Source organism: Lissotriton helveticus, chromosome 2_1 (assembly GCF_964261635.1).
Source record: "Lissotriton helveticus chromosome 2_1, aLisHel1.1, whole genome shotgun sequence".
In the NCBI taxonomy this organism is placed as follows: Eukaryota; Metazoa; Chordata; class Amphibia; order Caudata; family Salamandridae; genus Lissotriton; species Lissotriton helveticus.
In genome coordinates, this window is record NC_136059.1 from 1,542,458,138 (window position 1) to 1,542,482,135 (window position 23,998).

General features: G+C 44.4%; 1 protein-coding gene across 2 annotated transcripts in view; it reads left to right on the forward strand.

Annotated features, from left to right (window-relative positions):
- The window catches only part of RBPMS (RNA binding protein, mRNA processing factor), a 701,414-nt gene that overhangs the window by 588,408 nt on the left and 89,008 nt on the right, over positions 1-23,998 (forward strand). For both annotated transcript variants that reach the window (XM_078676496.1, XM_078676497.1), the window contains one exon: positions 21,488-21,557. In XM_078676496.1, coding sequence (XP_078532622.1) covers positions 21,488-21,550 — 63 coding nt within the window. In that variant the 3' untranslated portion in view covers positions 21,551-21,557. The remainder of the gene's footprint in view (positions 1-21,487; positions 21,558-23,998) is intronic.

Genomic DNA, 23,998 nt, shown 5'->3' on the forward strand with positions numbered 1-23,998 from the left:
CCGTTCTTTGACCCTATATACCACCCGACTAGCTCACCCACCGAGGACCCCATCATAATGGGTGCCCTCCCAAATCTGAGGGACCCTATGGGTGCACGTAGAGCTCGCTGCCCTGGCCAGGACTAGCACTGCAGTAAACACAACCTCCTCAGTGCCCCCCACTTTGTCCTGCCAAGGCCACTGCCTGCAAACCCAATTCGAGTCACTGCTGGCAAGACAAAAGAGGACGGTGCCTTGCTTAGATACTGTCATGGTGCAGCTTGTCACCTCACACCCTCTGGAGCAGCTTTAGAGATACACGTGTGTCTCATCACGTGGCCCTGCCACTCTGTCTTCTGGAAGGGAGGGTTTGAGGGGTGTACCCCTGTGCACAGCATTCACTGTGGAGTGCAGTCTGCAATGCTGTCTGTCCCTTCAGGCCTCCACCCTCTCTAAATGTTGTGCGAATATTGAGCAGAACTGAAGCTGAACAGAGACACTGCATGTTCACAGAGGAGATTAGAGCACAGCTGGCGTGTTCCCTCGGACTGCAACATTTGCACATCTGGTTTCTGATATCTAGTGCCAGAAACGTTTGTACGTGGGCTTGCAGTTCACAAACTGGAAAGCCAAATGTGTCCAAATGCCTCCCAACAACATGGAGGTCAAGTTAGGACAGCAAAGCATTTTGATTCATTGTTGGCATTTAGTAAACGTTGAATCGGTTTTTCTGTTTTGGGTTCTTTCTGTGCTGGAGTTCTGATAGGACATGTAGGTACTTCTCTGTGCTCATCTGCATGCGAGGCTCAGAGAGCTTTGGCTCACTTTGCAGCATGTCAATCCATGTGGAGAAGTGTGGCTCAATGGTTAGAGCAGGCAGACCTTCATGCAGAGCTCTGGCCAGGGACCAGGGTTCGATTCCCGCCTCGGCGGGTCTCCGGCTCATTAATTCCCCTGACTGGATATTCTCGCCTCAGTGCCTGTTCTGATCATGGGTCCCACGCTGCAACTCTGGGCAATAGCTTGCTTAGTCTCCACAACGGCCCCAAAAGTGCTGGGATGCCTGGCTGCACCTGGGGGGTGCCCAGGAGTGGATATTTCCCAGGAAAGCCAGGAAGGGACACCTCCTGTGGAGGTAGCTGTGCGCTTTACAAATTCCGACATTTACATTTTTTATTTATTTGATGGATGTTTCTGGAAGAGCAGAGGCTTGCCCAAGGCATGCATCCCAGTGTACAGAAAAAAACACAATTGTTCAATTATCAATAGTTCAGTGTAGGTTCTCCAAACACATTCCTGAAGAAAGAGTACTGCACTAACTTCCTTTGTGCACTCCACATTCCAGTGGGAGACACAAAGAAAGTAAATTGTAGTGCTGTGTCACTTGGCATGTATTTTTTTTATTTTAAAGACACATAAATTCCATATAAATATAAAACAATTGAATGACACGCATTGTCAGGCTTACAGGATACAATAAATCAATACATAAGTTAAAATAAACACCACTTGGCAACTCAAATGTAGTTTAACCCCTTGGCCGCGGCAGTAATTCCACTGCGGCGCTGGGACGGAGGGGGGTCGCGCGGCGCTGTCATGCTTGTGACGGAACCACTCCGTCACGAGCCTTTTTACTAGACCCCTATCTACACAGATAGGGCCTTGTATCAATAGAGTGAGCTAGATAAGAGAGCTCTGCGAGTCATGCAGAGCTCTATTTGGCGGCAGCGTCAGCCTAGTTTAATTCCCTTTTTAAAGGACCTTAGTTCGCCTTTAGAATTTTAGTTCCGGGTATGGCAGTGTTTGGTATTCGTGACCACAAATCTCTCAAAGCATGTACATGATCACAATAAGGTTTGCACCTTAGCTCTAGCCCTTAACCCGTTGCGTGTGTCGGATGGCCCCCGGCCATTGGACGTCACAGTGGGCGTGTGCGGAGGACAGTCGGGCCGTCCAAAACATGCCCACTCATTAATTCCCCAGCACCGCGGCGGAATTTGCACCGCAGTCAAGGGGTTAATAGAGCATTCTCACAATTCTTAAATTTTGTATCTCCCATAAACGTTTTACATCTAAGGCAGAAATGCTCTACATATTTCTCATGAATAATGTAGCATTGTAGCCCACTGCTAAGAATTATAATATAGCCTTAGAGCCCGCCATAGTGGGCTCTACCGGCCATTAAAGGCCCACTCCAGCATTAAAGGTGCGGCCCTTTAACAAGAGAGCAGGCCTTTAATGGCCGGTAGAATCCCCTACGGAGGGCTCTAAGGCTATTGGAACATTCCATCCTAGAGGGCAGTATGTTCTAATTTGTAAAACAAAGGCTTCACAGGGTTGAGGGAGTTGGAAACTCCCTGAGGCTCTGTGAGACCTTTGTTCACAGCAATAGCTGTGAAACAAACTTTGGAATGTTGGTGCTCTGGGCTTCTACCGGCTATTAGAAGCCCGGAGCACTCCATTGTCTTCAATGGAGCTCCCAACATTCCAATGTTCTAATATAGCCTTATAGCCCGCCGTAGAGGGCTATACCGGCTATTAAAGGCCCTCTCCAGCGTTAAAGGCCCGAGCCGAAGGGAGAGGGACTTTAATAGCCGGTATAGCCCAGCTACGAAGGGCTATAAGGCTATTAGAACATTCTGCCACTAGAGGGCGGAATGTTCTAACAAAAAAGAACAAAGCCTTATGGGAGCGTGAGGGGGATTGGAATCCCCTCAGGCTCCCTGAAGCCTTTGTTCACAGCCAGAGCTGTGAACAAAGAAAATTTGGAATGTTGGAGCTCCAGGCTTATACTAGCCATTATAAGCCCGAAACCAATGTTCTAATAGTTCATAAAGTCGCGTTATCAAGACTGCTTGGGGTGTGGATATGTGACGACCATTACAACTTTTACAATGCTCTACAACTTATTATGGTTGGTTAATTTGAAGCATTAATTCGCGCTGAGTATTCGCACTTGGAATCCGGTAGCACTTTCTATATTCTTGACGGAGAATACTATGGACCACAACCTTCCATGGTTGTTAATTTGAACTACGACTCGGTATCATTTGTTTATGATTGGATTGCGCTAGCATATCTTATATGCGCATCTGCCGACTTTCAGTTGTAACTAGGGTCAGCCATTACTTGTGGTGATCCTCTCACCCCGTACTCCTCGACCCGCACTTTCAGCCCTCCTTACAACGTATGATTTGCCTTGAAAAAGTCCTTGTGGAGGACGAAACACGTGTTGGTGATTTCTGATGATTTCTACTTGTTGCTGGAAATACCTGTTTGTTTGAAAATAATAAAGATTGAAAAAGGAGAAAAAAACAAATAAGTGGACTATACATTTTTGGAATCCCTGTCTTGATAAAGACATATGTTTAAAGTTGTAAACAGCTCTAGAATCAATAGAGCCTGATTTAGAAAATTTCTTTTGAGATTGGCAGGGTCTTTTACTTATGCCCCAACTGTTATAATTATTTGGCTACAGGAGTGCTGATATGAATCCTCAAAACTTTGTTTAAATAGTTCATAAAGGCCCCGAACCCCGATTATTGGGCATGAGCCACTGCAAGGGTCCTATAACGAAGAAGAGGCACCAATATAGCCTGAGGTAGAAGGGCTATAATGGTATTAGAACATTCTACCCAGCAAGAGTAGAGTGTTCCTATAGTAAGTATAGAACAAGCATTAGAAATGCAATAGATCTCGGATTTTTGGGAGTTAGAGCTAATGGAATTGTAAATGGCAATGTCTTTTAGCCATGTGTTATGGAGTGTATGCATGTGGTGTGTAGTGGAAATATGTGTGTTGGATTGGAATAGTAGGAATGGTGGCATGCTGCGCTTTAGATGAATATGTTTAAAAGTAAAGGGCACCATATTGCAATTGCTACAATAGTTAATTGTGGATGCGTTAACAATTGATGTCTGCACCGATGGGTGGTGGTGTGTGTGCCTGTAGAAATTGTGCACTGTTGGCTGGTGGTGTGTGTGCTTGTTAAAAGCGTGCACAGATGGCTGGTGGTGTGTGTGCTTGGTGAAAGGGTGCACTGACAGCTGGTGGCGAGTTTGCCTAGTGAAAGCATGCACTGACGGCTGGTGTTGTGTGTGACTGGTGAAAGTGTGCACTGACGGCTGGTGGTGTGTGTGTGTGTGTGTTTGGTGAAAGCATGCACTAACATTTGGTGTTGTGTGCGTGGTGGAAGCCTGCACTGACGCCTGGTGGTGTTTGTACTTGATGAAAGCGTACATTGATGGCTGGTGGTGTTTGCGCCTGGTGAAAGCGTGCACTGGCGGCTGGTGGTGTGTGGTTGTGTGTGTGGTTGTGTGTGTAGTGGTGAGTGTGTGGTGGTGAGTCTGAGGGGGTGAGTGTGTGGTGGTGAGTGTGCGGTGGTGAGTGTGTGGTGGTGAGTGGTGATGAGTGTGTGGTGGTGAGAGGCTGGTGTGTGTGTGGTGTGTGTGAGTGTGGTATGTGTGTGTGTGTGTGGTGTATGTGTGTGTGGTGTGGTGTTTTGCGTGTGGTCTTATGTATGGGTGCGGTGGACTTAGTTTGAGTGTTCGTCTCCTGCAAACTCACACAGTGCCCCTACACACTCATACACTGCTCTCCCTGCACACTCACACTGTTCACCCTGCATAGTCACACACTGTTCATCCTGCACACTCACACACTGTGCACCCTGCACACTTACACACTGTTCACCCTGCACACTCACACACTGTTTACCTTGCACACTCACACACTGCAGTCACTGTCACTCTGCAGTCACTGTCACTCTGCAGTCACTGTTACACTGCAGTCACACTCACTCTGCAGGCACTCTGCAGTCACACTCACTCTGCAGTCACTCTGCAGTCACACTCACTCTGCAGTCACTCTGCAGTCACTCTGCAGTCACGCTCACGCTGCAGTCACTCTGCAGTCACGCTCACGCTGCAGTCATTCTGCACTTGCACTCACTCTGCACTCACTCTGTACCTGCACTCACTCTGCACTCACTCTGCACCTGCACTCACTCTACACACACTCTCCAATCACACTCACTCTGCAGTCACTCTGCAGTCACACTCACGCTGCAGTCACTCTGCAGTCACACTCACTCTGCAGTCATTCTGCACTTGCACTCACTCTGCACTCACTCTGCACCTGCACTCACTCTACACGCACTCTGCACTGACACTCATTTTGCACTCACTCTGCACCTGCACTCACTGTGCACTGACTCTGCACCTGCACTCACTCTGCACTCACTCTGTACTCTGCACTCACTCTTTATGCACTCACTCTCTGTGCACTCTGCACCTGCCCTCATTTTGCACTCACTCACTGTGCACCTGCACTCACCCTGCACTCACTCTGCAACTGCACTCACTCTGCCCCTGCACTCACTCTGCACTCACTCTGCACTCAGCACTCTGCACTCACTCTGCACTCACTGTCACTCTGCACTCATTTTGCACACACTCTGCACTCACTCACACTCTGCACTCACTCACACTCTGCAGTTATTCTGCACTCACTCTGCACTCTGGACTCACTCTGCACTCTCTCTTATTCTGCACTCACTCTCCTTCTGCACTTATTCTCCCTCTGCACTTAATCTGCACTCACTCTACACTCACTCACTCTGCACTCACTCTCACTCTGCACTCACTCTCACTCTACACTAATTCTGTACTCACCCTGCACTCACTCTGCAACTGCACTCACTTTGCCCCTGCACTCACTCTGCACTCTGCACTCACTCTGTGTTTACTGTCACTCTGCACTCATTCTGCACGCACTCTGCACTCACTCACACTCTGCACTCACTCTGCAGTCATTCTACTTTCACTCTGCACTTATTCTGCACTCACTTCTGTCATTCTGATACTTCTCGACCTAAGTGCCGCGTTTGACACGGTTTCGCACAAAATTCTACTTCAACGTCTACGAGAGGCAGGGGTTGAGGGCACTGCTCTCGATTGGTTCCGCTCCTTCCTATCTGATCGGACCTTCAAGGTTGCCACTCCACCGTTTGAGTCCAAACTCTATCCCCTGGATCTGGGTGTGCCTCAGGGTTCGTCATTGAGCCCCACATTATTCAATCTTTATGTGAGGCCTCTGGCTGATGTCGTCAAGCGTTGGGATCTGACCATGGCCTCTTATGCTGACGACACGCAGCTGGCGGTCACCCTGAGTGGGGACTCTGCCCGTGATGCCCCCAGATTTCGGGAAGGACTCCTGGCAGTGGCCAGCTGGATGAATACCAACTGTCTCCAGCTTAATGCCAAAAAACGGAGGTCATGATAGTGGGTAAGCGAGCGGATCTTTGGGATGATAAGTGGTGGCCCCCTGAGCTGGGTGTAACCCCTACCTCAGTGACAGAGGTAAAGAACCTGGGGGTTTGGCTTGATCCTGCCCTCAACTTTTGTGGCCATACGAAAAAAGTAGCGGCCTCCTGTTTCGGCATTTTACGAGGGCTGAGACCTATCCTGAGGTTCTTTGATGCCTCAACTAGGCAGCTGGTCATTCAAGCATCTATACTATCACGGCTTGATTATGCCAGCTCATTATTGCTGGGTGCCAACCAGGCTGAAATCGCGCGGATGCAACGTATCCAGAACGCTGCAGCCAGAGCCCTGGTGGGACTACCGAGGTTCTGCTCTGCTGAGAGTACCATCCGCTCTCTACATTGGCTGCCGGTGGCACAGAGGATCCATTTTAAGACACTGTGCCTGTCGTTCAAGATCCTCAGGATGGCCTCTCCCCCGATTCTTGACAATCTTTTGAAGCCTTATGCTCCTTCGCGCCCTCTTAGATCCATGGGCCAAAATTTGGCTGTGGTGCCGCGGTTCAGATTGTGTAGAGCGGGCGGACGTTCCTTCCGAGTCCTGGCTGCAAAGCTATGGAATTCTCTACCGTCCCACATCCGCGAAATTGATGAGCTGCTGAAATTCAGGAGAGCCATCAAAACGCATTTGTTCCCCCATTCCTCTTAGGATTCTGTTTTGTGTGCTCTTCCATCTTTTCTGTTGTGTTGTGTCTGGATTTCCTTCCAGAAGCGCCGGGACGCCCCTTTGCTGGGGCATCTGTGCGCTATAGAAGTGTTATTAACATAACATAACATAACATTCTGCACTCACTCATACTCTGTACTCACTCTCACTCTGCACTCACTCTCACTCTGCACTTACTCTCACTCTACACTCACTCTCACTCTGAACTTACTCTCACTCTGCATTCACTCTCATTCAGCACTCACTTTGCACTCACACTGCATTCACTATCACTCTGCACTCTGTGCACTCACTCTTACTCTGCACTTACTCTGCACTTACTGTGCTCTCATTTTGCTCTCACTCTGCTCTCACTCTGCATACTCACTCACCCCGCACACTTAGAGACTGATTGCCATGAACACCTAGATATCATACACTGCTGGTCCTAGACACCCACATACTGCTTACCCTGCACACTCACACACTATACGTAAAATATGTGTTTGTAACTTTGATTTACAGTCTGTGAAAAAAAAACACTTTTTACAAGTAAAAGTTGTTTATTGATATTGAAAAGGAAAACGTGTTCATTGACACAGTTGTAGGTAAGAGCAGACATTATTAAATGTAACGATATGAAATATTGCAAATGTATGAATACGTATACAGTTGTAGGTAAATGTCTATATTACTAAAATGTACCTTATAGGAAATACAGTAACTTGTTTCATTATGTAGTTGTATGTAATAGTACACATGAATAAAAGTGACTGTATATGGAATACTGCAAAGTCTTTTAAGCAAACAGTAGTGCTGTGATATACATGTGCTGCTAATTATCAAATTAGCATTTTGAGCGCCTCCAATTAGGAAAGGGAAGAGTTTTCTAGTACTATCAGTTTGTCCAATTTAGCTGTATGTGGCTTTCAGATTATTGCTTCTCAGACCCAGGAATAATGAATGTGGGGGAGCTAGGATACGGAATGGGTTTCTAGGGGTTTTAGATTGCGCTGACTTGACCGGAAGGCGTCGGAGCGCTTCACAATAGGAGCAGAGCTGATACATGGGAACATTGCACGTGAACAAATTACAAAAGGAACGCTAGGACGCATGGGAAAATTGATAAGAGTGGACAGCGAAAATATAGAGGTAGCAATCGGTACAGTACAGGAGGAAAAGGGATTGCGCGGACTTGACCTGAAGGCGTCAGAGCATTTCACAATAGGAGCAGAGCTGATACATGGGAACATTGCAAGTTAACAAATTACGAAAGAAACGCTGATAAACAGCCGAAAGGCGTCATAGCGCTCTTGCAAACCTCTGTACCATATATTGAAAAGGACAGGGGTGTTAAGTTCTTACAACTAACTCTTCGATATCATAACTTTGTTTTCTAAGACACTAGATCACAATGTTCCATTCAAATAATTTTTCTCGTACTGACTGGTACATCCTGCCCACAGGTTTCAGCCGACCTTGCAGCCGTTTCTCGTACTGAGTGGTACATCCTGCCCATTGCTTTCAGCCGAGCTTGCAGGCGTTACATGAAAATGTAATAAGTTTCAAAGCAGCTGCCGCGTTTTATATTACAGTACAGGAGGAAAAGGGATTGCGCGGACTTGACCGGAAGGCGTCAGAGCGCTTCACAATAGGACCAGAGCTGATACATGGGAACATTGCAAATTAACAAATTACGAAAGGAACGCTACGACGCATGGGAAAAGTGATAAGAGTGGACAGCGAAAATATAGAGGTAGCAATCGGTACAGTACAGGAGGAAAAGGGGATGTGTGGTGGTTGCCAAGATTACAAAGTACAAGTAGGGGTTAAATACTGCAATAAATGACAGACTCTCCAGCCCAGGAAAAAAATGTCACGTAAGCAAGGGGGGCCTGGGGCGAGAGCAACGGGGGTGGCCGCGCAGTCATCGTGCTCAGCTTTCCACTACACAAACAAGATTTGGCCGGGAGCCAGTATGCGCACACACACAGCTGAAATAAAACAAACTGGAGAGTGGTGCACGCGCGCCCAGCATCTGTCTTCAATTACCGCGGGCCCTGACAGCTGGTAATTGAAGAAATATGCCCTTCTGCTGCGCGTGTCCGCACGGAATATGCACTAGGCGGAGACACTCTAACGCCTATGGCCTATTGCGTGCTCTCTTGTAAAAACACACGCATGTGAGGGCCAATTGCCATGCAGCTGGCAAAAAAACCAGCAAAAATCACGAGCTTTCTGGAATTCGGTGGGTACGATTTTCGAAGGCCTCAGAAAAGTACTCTTAGGCCACGCCCACTTCGTGGGACGTAAGCCGAGCCCTAAAAACAGAAAGACAGGCCTTGGAATATTGGAGCAGAAGTTCTTTACCAGCCAATATTTTCCATGAGGCACTTCATTGTCATCAGTGGCTCTCCCAACATTTTAATGTTCTAATCTCAACTGTTTAATTAATGTAAGCCAGAACTACAATTGACACTACCAAAATTCACAAATACAATTTCATGAAGTTTATAAACAATAATAACTTCAATGGCCTACCTACTCACGTGCCCTCGTGCACAGTCACCTCGCACTCATCCTCTCTACACAGTCCCAACTGTCTCCAAACTCAAATGTATCATCTGTTTATTTTGTTTGTGTGTGTGAGGTGTTTGGTGTTAGGGCTTTGATGCAGCGCGGCTCCAGAAATTCTCTGTAAAACCATCACCTTAACCCAAGGAGCTAATCACAAATCACATATCAATGGGCCCATAACACTGCAAATCATTCATACACACATTTACGCTGCTCCGAGGATTCGGTGAAGACCAAAGGAGAGCTGCTGGATTATAGCGGAGTGTCTAAAACTAAAATGTATACATTATTTACATCTGCAGTTTATTTTCTAGTACCATGGTTTTGATTTAAGAAGAACTTTTAAAACACCCCACCATTATTTGTCAATAGATCAGCTAGTAAAAGTTAACTAAAGGACAACAAGACCAGCTTAATTTTCCATTTATTTAATTTTTATTTAGAGACTAGGGGCCAGATGTAGGTCGGTCGGTAACGGCCGAAAATCGGTATTTTCGGCCGTTACCGACCGGAAAATCAGAATTGGTATGTAGGGCCCAGAATTTTACAGATTCGGTAAATTTACCAATCGGTAAATTTACCGAATCTGTAAAATACCGAATCGGTATTTATACCTATTCGGTATTTTTGATATGTAGGTGGGACTCTTCTGAGTCCCACAACCCTTACCGATTCTGTATTTTACCATCAAATATATTTGATGGTAAAATACCGATTCAGGTGTGCATGCACATGTGTGCATGCACACCTGTGCCATATGACAGGCAGACCTGCCCTTAGGGCAGGTATGCCTGCCACATGGCCCCCGAATCTTTTTTGGGGGTGCTAGAGGGTGTCAAAGTGACACCCCCTGCACCCTTGTCAAAATCTGTATTTACCGATTCGGTAAATACCGACCGGTAATGCCCCATTCATTCCTATGGGCTTCAAAGCCCATAGGAATGAATGGGCCATTACCGGTCGGTATTTACCGAATCAGTAAATACAGATATTTACCGATTCGGTAGAAGGAACATCTGGATGTTCCTACATCTCAACCCCTTAGATTTACCGATTTTTAATTACCGAATCGGTATGATTCGGTAATTAAAAATCGGTAAATCTATTTTACCTACATCGGGCCCTAGATCTCCTAGCATGACCTCTATATTTGTATTACTCTCAAAGAAATTATTTAAACATCAATAACCTGGAAGAAAAAGTTTAAATTCAAACGTAAGAGGAGCCGACAGCACTGCACTAAGACACACACCTTGGAGAAAGCCAAACAGAGAGATGTGGTCATCATTAGACAGCTTCCTAGACCCGTACAAACCACCCTAGACAGCCGAGAGAAAGCAAAATAGCGAAAACCATCCACAGTGTTCGACGGTCGATCTACAACCAGCCGCCAAACGCCTGTATGTTATATGTTATATGTATACGTTATATGTTAAAACTAGACACAGGACTGGAAGATAAGGGGTCCTCTGCAACCGAGCCATAATGGCCGCTAGCTCATCAGGACTTCCAAACAACCACTCATCAACCATCCAGCAAACGCGTTTATGTAATTTATCTATGCTAACGATACAGCAAATTGTTCTAATGGCTTTAATCGTTATATGTATATCTGTATCTTGTCAAGGAAAAACAATAAAAATATATTTCAAAACATTCATTTATAAGCATGAGAGTTTGAAAAATATGAAAAGTTTTTATCAAAGTGTGGAAACGCAGACATCAGCAAGAGGACAGAATAGTTCCCAATGAACACCTCTCTATCTCTCTCGATGTTCCCCTCTCATAGGACTCCGCACCCATTCAAATGTTAAGGTCTAGAAACATTTAAAAGTCCCTGCGCCATAGGAAAAATTGCGCAGATCGGCAGCATGTTGGGGTGCAAAGATAAAATCTGAAAAGCAAGCTAACTTCATCGTCCCAAATGTCCTCTTTTATACCCTTTTTCACTAACTTATCTATCTAAAATGTGTAACTTTGGGGTCTTAGACGGTCCGTGATTGGTCACTTGAGGGGTGGATGAGGATCACCTCATCACCTTATTGTTCAATTTCCGCAGAGTCATCGTTATAATTGAAAAAATAGTGAACCCACTGTTCATATCATTCCTCTTCCGCTTGTGTCCTTTAATTTGTTATTCAATGCCCTATTCCCACGTTCAAGATGCTGACATTCGAAAAAGTTGGCATCCATTCCAATATGCAGGCCACAATGTCCTTGACCCATTCTGTACAGGCACAGGCTGCTTGCTCTTCTCCTTTCTCGTACTTCATCGCAAACTCGGAGTCTCAGTCAGCCTCCATTTTGACTAGGCCACATAGGCCACATTTTAGGAACTATTATAGAAACAAACACAAATAAACGTAAATTTGAGAAATAAAGCCCTTCTGTTTACTTAGTAGTTACCTAGCTTTAAGCAACGTATATGCGTGGTTTACTTACCAATCTTCATGATTTATGCCACAAATAAACAGACAAAAAGCACATGCATGCAATTTTCAATTAGATGATGACAAATACGTACTGTTTAGGACACAATACATTACAAATTAGTAGATTACGATTTGCAATTACATGCAATTTAGTATCCCACGTGTATTTGTGTAGGTGCATTCTATTCTATGTTGGTTAATTTCAAAACCACGTGATTAATGAATATTACTGTTATGGAGAAGTGACTTCACAAGGGGTATACAAAAATGTTTGTACCACCTTGCTCCATCAGCTTCCCAGGGCTTAACTTGAGCTGGTAGTTGCAGGTGGGGCCCACTGCCACTCATTTGTGGGGACTTACACTTATTTTCGTCATAAGTCTTTGACCCAGAGCAAGAAAGAGAAAATTCAAAAAGTGGAAAGAAGGAGGAAGAGAAAGACAGAAAAAACAAGAAGAAAGCAGGGAAGAAAAAGAATCTGCAAAGGTGACATACAGGGGCAAGGAGGTTATAATGGCAGATGAAAGAGGCATGAGGTGGATTCACGACTAGTAGCCGTGGTATTCGGCAACCCCGCAGACTTCTGAGAACTCTTTAGGAACCAGCACTTATTACTTTACAAAGTAAGCCCTCTGGGTTCCTCTCTCTGGAATCAGTATGAAAGGACTCGGTAAAATACTGTGCGTTGTTGTAACATGTGGTCATGAAAACGCCAAACTCGTTGAAGTCCACAGCCTAGTAAAGAACAGATTCGGAACTGTAAACAGTTCATTAAAGGGAAAAATGACAAACCCACCAGTTGTTCTTCACACCCTTTCCACATACAATCTACTTCTGACCCATTCCACTTTTCATATTTATCCCACATCACGGTACATCCACCTCTTTCCATTAACCCAATAAAAAAAATCCTGCAATACACTGAGCAAAGCATACTCCCATACAGCGTGTGTTACAGTGTAGAGCGCTGCTTATGTACAATAGCGCATATAGCGCCAATAAATCAAGGCATTAGAAGATGTTGCACTTTACAAAGAACACCAAGTATAACATAAGTGAATTATTTAATGCCTTTACATGGCAAAATTTCGCAGATATGTTGGTGCTGGTCTTGCAAACATTAGATGCCTAATGCTTGTTCCCATTGGACGGAATTTCATACCCAAGTCACTTTATCACCTTCCTCCCACCTAGAAACTCTACTTCTGCTTTCTTCATTCTCTGGTCACTTGATGCTTACAATTAGCTCATGTTCCAAGTTAACTAAATGGCCGACGTGCTAGTGTTACATCTAAGAGTAATAAGTGCAGAATACCATGCTAAAACTACTAAACCCCCATAGACACAGTACAACAGTCCTGGACTCTGTCACACAGTCTCAGATTGTGTACTCTTACACTCTTTTTTACTTGTTTACACTTGTCTTAGGTAATTTTGATCTTTTTCAACAACTTTTCAATAAACTCCACATCCACGCTGGTTCATTTTGAAACAACATATGTTTCAATTAATTTAAAAAGGCTGCATTGGTACAGGAATGGGGTAGCTTGGTTAAGATTTAAAGTCTCTTCTTGGAGTCGCGGCCAGCATGACTCGCAGGTGGGGCTGGCGGGGGGTCACGTGGGGAGGGGGTCACGCAGTGGGGATGTTTAATTAAAAACAAAGTTAACTTACCTTCGCCGGCTCGGTCCTGTGTCATCTCTGCTTCTCTGCACCTCTCCTGAACAGGAAGCAGGCAGCCTCCCTCCCCTCCCCAAAGCCAATCACAATGCTGCAATGGCAGCGTTGTGTTTGGTCGGAACGCCGACAAGCCAGGTGTCTATAGGGAGGGGTCATTTTCTCCATGTATACTGCATGCAGCCTGCATGGAGAAAAGTGCTACGCAAACAAATGATGGACGGAATGCTGAATAAATCATACATTCACCCCCAGTCAATAGATCTGGGTTAAATCCATCGTTCTTTTGCTCACCATGCCACACCAGTTTAGACCCAGCCATATGCAAATCAGTCTTGAACCTGTGCCTCACGGGAACAGTGCAGATTGAACTGACAAGCCAGGTCCTGGGACCGGTTTCTGGGTATTACCCTTCATCAGCCAGGCTAGATTGAATCCAGTGGCACAGTGAGCAAGGCGCCCACGTCTGGGCATGCCCATCCCACTTAGGGTGAAAGTGCTACGCAAACAAATGATGGATGGAATGCTGAATAAATCATACATTCACCCCCAGTCAATAGATCTGGGTTAAATCCATCCAGATCCTTGTGACTGAGGGTGAATGTTTGCATTGTCTAGCATTCCGTCCATCAATTGTTTATTTTGCATATGTCACCCGAAGTGGAAAGGGTATGCCCAGAAGTGGGTCCCGGGCTCACTACACCACTGGATTCAAGCTAGCCTGGCTGATGCAGTGCGATGCCCAGAAACCGGTCCCAGGATGCTTGTTTTCGGTCCAGGGAGGACCTGGCTTGGCAGTTCGAGCTGGACTGTTCCTACAAGGAACAAGGGTCAAGACTGATTTGCATATGGCTGGGTCCAAACTGAGGTGGTGTGGTGAAAAGAATGATGGATTTAACCCAGATCTTTGTGACTGGGGGTGAATGTTTGCATTGTCTAGCATTCTGTCCATCAATTGTTTCTTTTGCACATGGAGAAAAGGCAGAGTGCGCATGGCTGGTTTGGTCGGCCCCAGAGGGCCGACCAAACGGTCAGCACCCTCAGCAGTGAGCAAGCCACTCCTCCCCTGCCCTAGAGCAGATCTGCTCACCCCAACCAACCCCTTCTGCTTTCTCGCAGTGCAAGAAGCTGAAACACAAAATGGTATTTATAATACCATTTTATGTTTCTGCTACTCGCACTGCTACAAAGCAGTGGGGCAACGTTTCTCCGCCGACATGGAGGAGCCACCTGTCTTCTTGAACCATTAATATCCGTCTCAGAAACTCATGTATTTACTCAAGGACGGAATATAATCTCTTGATATTAGCTCAAGGCAGTTTTTTAATGCCTCTCTACTATTTAGTTAGGTTTTTGTGTATGAGTGTGGGAATATAATATTTAGATTTCAGTCACACCGTCACTGTAGGAATAAATGCTCCGCTTAGAAATACCAAGGATAACATCACGGGCAGATTTATTAACATTTCGTGCCGGCTCCGCATCAGAAAAGTGATACAAACCAGTGAAAAATGTTTATTTGCAGTTTACATTCCAGTGCAAAACTTGTTTTTCGCGGGAAAGTTACCTGAAGATGCGAAACATTCCTCAGCGCAGCTTTTCCGTGGGTGGTATAGTAGCATTTCCATGCAACCTCCTATGTTTTTTTTTTTATTAAATCTTTTTTATTGAAAATTAAAGAAACAAACAAGGCAATAAACACGATACAGTAGGATATCTGTCCGAATGAGGAAGGAAAAAGCAATACAGTAAGGTATACAGACAATATTAGGGGAGGGAGGCAGGGGAGAGACGAGCTCCAGACAAAATATGCATGATACAATACAAGGAATGGCAGGTCAGGGGGAAAGTGGAACTTCAGGAATATCCACAAGAGGAGGAGTGCAAATGTCTCCACGGTAAATGTTCCAATGACCCCAGATCTTACCCCATTTCCTGGGTCGCCCCCGTGCCACATAGACCGTCCCTCCTATGGTTTTTGAGGCACTATCTTAACTGAGCCCATCACTGATTAGGTCCTTCTGTGTTGCTAACTTCCAGTCACCTAAATTTAGATAGATCACATAGAGGTCAGTGATTAGCACTGTTCAGTGCATGCTCTGGGTAATACAACAATACAAAGGGATACTACAAAAGATGTATAATTTATTTAAATATGTTATATAAACTGCTTTTCATGGTACTGTAAATAGTGACAAAACATTGTTAACCAAGCTGGTGAAGGCTGTCTCATGCAGTTTCTATAGTTTTATTTGACAGTGCAATCATCCTTTTACAATGTATGTTGTGTCATATGCTCGAGAATTTAAGCAAAGTTCAGTACTGAGGCCAAGTGTGAAACTGTCCCAATGCACATCCCCTACTGTTCAGTAACCCAGAGGGATAAACATGCAGGCTGAACTCTGATAACCAGTACACATGTCTCGCTTTCAGTCACCTGTATATGTGTTTTGGAGCTTGCTACCTCCCAGTCATACCATGCTCCTTAATTTTCCAGTACCCTATTGTATGGTAATGTCTGGGGAATATTCCCATGTTGGATGTGTATGGCCCAGGTTCTGCCCATCGAAATTCTTTTTTGGTACCTTGACTCTTAGGGACCGATTACGATGTTGGACGGACCTGAGTCTGTCCGACATCGTTTGGGAACTGGGACCGAACACCCTCCTGTCATCGGTCCCAACCCAGCAATTAGGATGCGACCGAACATTGTTTGGTCGCATTCCTAATCTTTACAATGGGAGCTGGAATGCATGCTCTCATTCTAAAGAGCTGAGGTGCAGTTTATCCCTGCACCCCGTGGCAGGCACCTCAAGGTGCCTGCCACGGGGTGCAGGGATCAAGACCTTGCACCCATGGGGGCCTTGCTGGGGGTCCCCAAAGTCGGATTCCCACAGCCTTTCTGTATCGGAAAGGCCGGCAGAGAAAGGCTGTTGGAATCTGCCATCGTAATCCCTCGGGCAGAAAGAGCCGCACAAGGGATTACTGAAGGCTTTCTAAATGGCAGACGGGCTCTCCGAGCCCATTGGATGCCATTCAGAAATCCGATTTGGATTCCTTTCCTACTAACCCCATCAAAATGGGTTGGTCAGAAAGGAATCCGAACGGCCGATTAGGATGCCAGGTGAATGGCTCCGAACTGGAGTAAGAGCCGTTTCCTATGGCATCGTAATCGGGCCCTTAGTTGTTGATATCGGAGATGAACCATGGTATGCTAACTCCCTTGTCACCATAACCGACTGAGTTTTGGAACGACCTTCCGTCACTGGGAGTTCTAGTACATTTATTACTTCTTTTACTAGTTGTTATCGCCACTGATTATCAGGTTTCTTGTGCTGAGGTGATTGATGTTTACTTTTTTTTTTACATTTGCATATTGAACAGAAACCCACTGTTGGGGCCTTTCACGTACTGTCCTGTAGCCCCATACAGTCACCCCCTCGAAATGGTGGACCCCTTAAAAAACTTGCCTCTCAAGGAAGGAAGCAGTCCAAGGCTTACTCAGGGAAGTGCTGTGGGCTGGAAACTCAGAACTCAGCTACTCAAGGAATAACACAGTAAATACATTTCAAGTCAATGGTTTTGTTTCACAAAAGAAAAGTACTTTATTTTACAATAAGCTACTGTGCACACAGTTACAACTAAATAAAAAATGGCAGGTGAAACAAACAATGGAAACGCCTTTAATAAAACAATTCAAATTAAAGGGAATGTGCCTTAGAGAAAGGTGACAGAATAAATCCTAAATAAAGACTAGACCACTTAGGTAATGGTTTATACAACGGGGGAGCCTAACTCCGGAAACTGTAATATCCCCACCTTTGCCAAAAACAAACCTTTTGAAAGTGTGATAACAAAAATTCAGAAGAATTTACTTTTTCACATGTTGCTCCTAATGCATCCATTGTTGAAACCATAGACCTTTTAATATCATTTAACATTCCGATACCTATTCAAGATGAAGCGGTTTAATCTTTTCCTATTGAAACACCATATCTATAGGCTTTGACACAATCTCAATAGCAAACATTACAAAACCACAAACATTTAAGTGAAAGACAAGATTTCTACCATTAAACCCAGCTGCCTGAAAGCCCAAAACATGTTGTGTCCAGTTCACCCTCAGAGCACACCAACAGGTCCATCCTAGGAGCAAAACCTTTTCATTGGGTCATCAATTTCCTATCCAAGGAGGCTTACAGTGCCACCTCTTTTAGGTCGAGCTTGGGCCGCGCATGCACTGCTCCTGTGAGGCATTCTGTATTCAGATATGGACTTGAAGCTCTGCCCACTCTCTTCTCATATTTTTCATTGGCTGATGTCATTGTCCACTGTAAACTGTGGCAGTTCATTGGTCATTAGGCTTAGTAGTCCCTCCTTAGTACCGCCTTTTTTGTTTTTTTTTGGTCCTCATTCTGCAAATTAACTTGGCAATACTCACTTTCCCTTACTGAGGGCCGTATGGGAATAGAGTCTTTCCTCTCCTTAGTACCGCCTTGACTCATTTTGTAACCTGTAAATGCGAGACCTATTGCATTGCAAATGCTTGTTTAAAAAAATTACAGAGGTCAGAGGTGCAGAGGGGGCTGCACTTGTAGTTCTTGAGGCTTTAGGAGGGCTCTCTTTCATGCTTTGCCCTTTGATGCAGTCATGGGCTGCAACGTTTTCCTTTTCTTGTCTTGTATGACCCTGCTCTTGTTTGGAAAAGGAGGTCACTATCTCATGTCAATAGAAATGTATGGTTTAGGCATATTTCATTCAAAGTGTAAAATCAGTTTCATCACTACAGACATTACACTTCAAACAAAATGAAAGGGGCCATTTCTTTTTGGATTGTCAGTTGAATTATAACTTTATAAGGCCTTAGCAGACCATAACCAATTTGTTCTGTGTCCCATTTGGCACAGTGATACCTGTGTTCATATGCCACACCAGACCAGACAAACAATACCGTTTTTAGCCTCTACATGTGTGTATACACATATGTTTGTGCGGATATGTGTTCCACATGTAATGCACACAGAGCCTCTTACCACAGGTGTTCAGCAACTAACCTTATTGTAAAGGTGGGCTATGGAGGATACAGCTCAAAATAATGTTAACTGAAATTTACAGTGCCTCAGATTCTTTTAGGGTGTCTCATTCAAATAAGACCCAAAGGTAAAAATAATGGGGATTCTCATAGGTCCGAATCTGCTTCCCTAGAAGTCCTATATGCAGATTCTCTGCCACCACTTCACTGCAAGGGTGGCATTAACACTTTTTTCCCCTAAGGTAGGATTTTAGTGGTGGTGTCAGGCCTTCATTTTTCCCTTGGCCAGGCAGGCCTTCTCCCCTGATGTGCTTTAACATCAGAGAAACAATTAACCAGGTTTCAAAACCAGTGTCTTCTTTAATGGAAGTCATTCTTGTATTTATGTATGTATGTATGTATGTATGTATGTGTGTAGCCAGAAGGCAGCAGAGCACTGTACAGGGTCAAAGCCAGGCTTAAAGTTAACGAGGGGTAGGAGAGCCAGCTGGTTTGTGGATGGTGAGTAGTGTTCTTTAAAAAGGTGAGTCTTCAACACTTTCCTAAATTGGAGCAGCGTTGCAGTGATCCTGATATATACAGGGATGTTGTTTGAGATCCTGGGTGCACAGATTGAAAGGTCCTGCTGCCTTGTTTCTTATTTTTTACACTTCTTAGTCTGATGGGGTCCTGGGTTCAGATTTGCCAAGAGCCACCTGAGAAGGTGAGTTTTTCTGCAAGATATGCATAAGCAGGGATGCTGTTCATGATGACCTTGTAAATTATGCAGATAGTTTTGAAGATGGTGTGGGACGGTGAGGGGAGTCAGTGGAGTTCCATCAGGATAGAGGTCATATTTCTTCAGGCCGTGAATTAGATATACTTCAACGTATAGGAAGCCCTTTAGGGGTGTCACTGTGGAATATAGGTCACCACAGAGCAGAGTGTATCTACCATCCAGATGCAAGAGTGCAAGGATATGAACAGCAGTACTGAAGTTGCTTTCTGGGCAAACCGTACATAAGTAGACGAATGCTACATAAATAGTTAAAAGCAAAAGGAGCAATTGATGGACGGAATGCTGAATAATGCAAATATTCGCCCCCAGTCACAAGGATCTGGGTTTAATTCATCGTTCTTTTTCTCACCACGCCACCCCAGTTTGGACCCAGCCATATGCAAATCAGTCCTGATCCTTTTCCTCATGGGAACAGTGCATCCCGAACTGCAAAGTCAGGTCCTCCGTGAACCAGATTTTCGGGCATCACAACTCATCAGCCAGGCTAGCTTGAATGCAGTGGTGGAGTGAGCATGGGACCCCCGTCTGGGCATACCCTTCCCACTTAGGGCAACAAAAGGAACAATTTTACCTAAATAGGTAGGCATTTGAATACACTTGGAAATCTATATGATTCTTACACACACAGAAGATCTTCTGGAATTCTTGATGAACTCCCAAAAAAGTATATTCTCTTGGGCTTGTGTGAATCCGATCCCTAATGTGCAGACAGAGGCATGTCATAGAGATGCAGGAGTGAAATAGTTGATCTCACTGGTACAGTGCAGCTTGCTTCATTATGATTTTTTTTATAAACAATAACAATGTATACCAGCTCACACACAACCATGTATCCAATATTCAAATGTATGTTATGAAAGTTGTATATAAAAGGAAGTTGTGCTCAGAACGTTATTGACAAACGCTTTTTAGTACAATCATTGCACCTGAACATGCCATTGCAGAACCACAAAGTGTGTATGTAAATCCTATGCAGTGTTAGTGTAAATGAAATGTCATCTGGTACATATTCTATAATCTGGAAGTCTATGTTGTTGTTACCTTGTACCGGGTCAATATGGTAACTCTTTTAGTAGATAACATGTCCCACTAGAGTTACTGCAATCAAGGTTGTTCCATCGTGGTCATACTGTCCCAAGATGGCTTAAACTTTGGAACCGCCTGTTGGAAAATTGTGTTTTTTTAGGTTGTACGGACATTACATTCATTCAAGGCTTCTCGTACATCGTGAATACCAACAGTGATGGAGTCATGTATAAAGACTTGTCACTGTCCAATAGACAATGTATGCAAAATTCATTAGGGCTCTTAAAAAAAGTGTCACACACCAAGGGAAAGAGAAAATGGTCAACGAAATTTGACCTGGGCTGTCACAGAGAATTCCGGGCACGGATGATGGACCTACCAGGATGATCAATCATAGATTAACGTATCTGAGAAAGGATATAGATTATTGATTTTCCTGGAAAATAACTAGTGGACAAAAACTCAAAACGTTTAGAACTTGCTTCGCAAATTTCACTACTGAAAAGAATTCTATCTCCGCTTTAAGAAGGTTGGATCTCTTAGTGGATGGTTACAATTTTAGGGAAGAAATGCAAATTATAAAATGGCGCTGGAAGTTGGCAGAGTGGCCATTTTTAGGATCTCAGGTTACACATCCCTCTGTTTAAAATACGTTTCACCCTCTCCTCAGTGCTTAACCTCATCTTTCTATGCCACTCTGTAGTCTGTTCTCATCTAGTATAAAAAGTATTTCTGATCTATGGAGCTTCACTGCTGCTTGGGGTGGGTCATTCTGGGTTTAATTCTGAATATGTTGTGTCTCAGGAGTCTTTTATCTATGATTTTTTATCCTTGGATAGATATTGTCTTAGTTGTTGTGTTCTACTTGTTTGGGTTCCTCTTGTTTCAAAGATACTAATTTGTTGATAAACCGCTCTAGTTGCGTCTCGGGTTTGTTAAAAAAATCTTTACAAAATTATAGTTTTCCAATAACATGATATATAACTAATGCATCACTTCTATGTTTTATATCTTTTAGATGCGCTGGCTCCCTCCCTCAGATGCTGTTTCTCAGGGTTGGAAGTCTCGTCAATTCTGCTGAATACTGTGTAAGTGCATTTAACAGCTTCACCCTTCGATCCCTTGTTTGTTTTTTGTATAGCGCCAACTCAGCCCCACGGCACTGTAGCCCTTTACACCAGTTACATTACAGAAGAGCAGATTCTATTTTTATTTTAGGCACGGAGATGTTAAATCCCCATTTACAGGAAATTTGCGTAGGGCAGCGGCGCAAGCCTTCTTGATGCACTTCCCTATGCCAAAGTGGCAAAGTGCAGGAATGCACTGTATTTATCAAATACGATTCATTCCTGTCCTTTTCCCCTGCACTGTTGCACAAGTTGATACCTAGGTGTCTGCATTGCATGCAAGATTGCCTTTGTGCTGGAAGGATCACCTTCCCGCACAAAAACAATCCTGAGAGGCGTTTCCTCTTTCTATGTGTGCTTCAGAATGTGGCACATGTGGAAAGATGAAAAAACGAGGCGAAATAAACACATTTCTCATTGTTACACCTGCTCTGGGGATACATAAGGTTTTGGCTCTGCCTCAGGTTTACGTGATTAAGTAAAAATGGGGCAGCGTCAAAATCCATGAGTGTTGCGTAGGAAAACCCACAGCATCGCCCCATGGAACGCCTCCGAGGCGCAGAGTAAGGCAACGCACCGACTTTCGCTGCTTTGTCTTACGCCATGTCCGTGTGATCATGCGAAGCCATGCACAGTGGCTTTGTGTGGCTACATAGATATGATTGAGAGATAGGGTGCCACTGGAATGTCAAAAAAAGTGATGCTCCGACAGCTCAAGCCTCTTCTAAAAAGCCCCCAAGTGATTTGTCCAGATAAAAATAATGTTGAGCTGACGCAGGGACTCGAACCTAGTTTCAAGTTCCAAAAATAGGAGCTCCTACTCTAACCCTACATCTACATTCCTTGATTGAAGTTCAGTATTTTTTCAAAAGAAAACTGTGTGACACTGAGCAAAATAATCCATACAGCTCTAGTGCTCAGAGGAGTAAGAAAGCTAAAAACACTGAAGCCTACCAGCCTGCTATGCACACATGAAAGGTTCAACAGTGAGAAAGCCCGTGCTCAGGAGCACTGGAGAGATCTAGAGCCATAATAATGTAAAGAAAGTCTCCCAAAAGGAAAATGATCATTTCAAAACAAAGATGTAAAGGACATCCACAATCTCAGACACATGGCCCATAATGCCACCTATCTGAGATGGATGCATTGAATACCTGTGCAAAACAACATACAGTTCCAGGCACAAAGTTCAAAGATTCCTGCACAAACACGACCCGAGGTGTCTAAGCACTAAAAAAGAGGGAAACGTGTCCTGGTCCAGGCCCTTTTGTTAGCTCAGACAGGCAGGTTAGCCCTCTCCAAATCCTTTTGTCATTGTTTTGTTTTATCATTTGAAGCCTATCATTTTGCAACTGTTATTTGCATATTTCTTTCTTCTTTGTCACCTTGGTATTTTATTATTTTCGTTTTGTTTTGTTTTCTTATTCAACTTCTGATATTATTGGATATATTTGTACATGTGTTAAAATTATGTGACCTTTTTTTACCATATCATTAATTATTGTACAGTGCTTTGAACAGAAACACTGTAGCCAATCCAATAACTGAGTGAATGAAAAGAAATAGTGAGAGAATATTTAATGTGAGAGCAGTACGCCTTTCTTGTTGAAATAGATCGCACCTAAGATCACCATAATTTCTGGGACGTTCTGACAAACTGGTTTCTCTAAAGTGTCTCTAGCAGTCTCTGGAATAACTTTCAAAGTTTGGTTAATTCTCCATTAGACTGAATATGACTGTACATGTACTTAGCTACACGTACTATGAAGTGGGATTTCAACTTATAACTGTTAGCATCAGTGGCGGCTGATGACATTTGAAAGTGGTGGGGCGATAAATGTTAATCGCACTGCACCGTAGCGAGCGAGCGTAGCGAGCGAGCCCGAACCCCCTAAGGAGGGTTCGGGGGGATTTCCCCCCGAGAAAATTTTGAAAAAAGAGTGGACAAATGGTGCATTTTCAAGCAGATTTGAGAAAGCAGGAAGGTTAATAAAGCAATTCTGAAAGTGCAGGTATTACATCAATAAAGTGGTGTCATATAACAGTCTCTCCTCTCATCTCTCTCCTACCTCTTTCCCTTACCTATATCACTGATGTCTGTTTCACCTCCTGGCTGGCTCCCCTTCTCTTTCTCGAAAGTCTTTCCCACCAGCTGCGTCCTCCTTATCTCTCACCTGTCTTTACCACCCCCTTTCTCAGATGTCTCTATGTAACGTCTCCGTTCCTCTTTATCTTCCTCTGTCGCTCCCCTTTCTAACTCTCTCTGACTCTTTCTGCTGACTCTCACTTCTATCTCTTTATGGCCTTTCTTTCAACTGCCTCCACCTCTCTCAGCAGCCTCTTAATAATCTGCCTCTGATTCCCACATTTCTATCCTCCCCAACTCTCTCAGTTGTCGCATT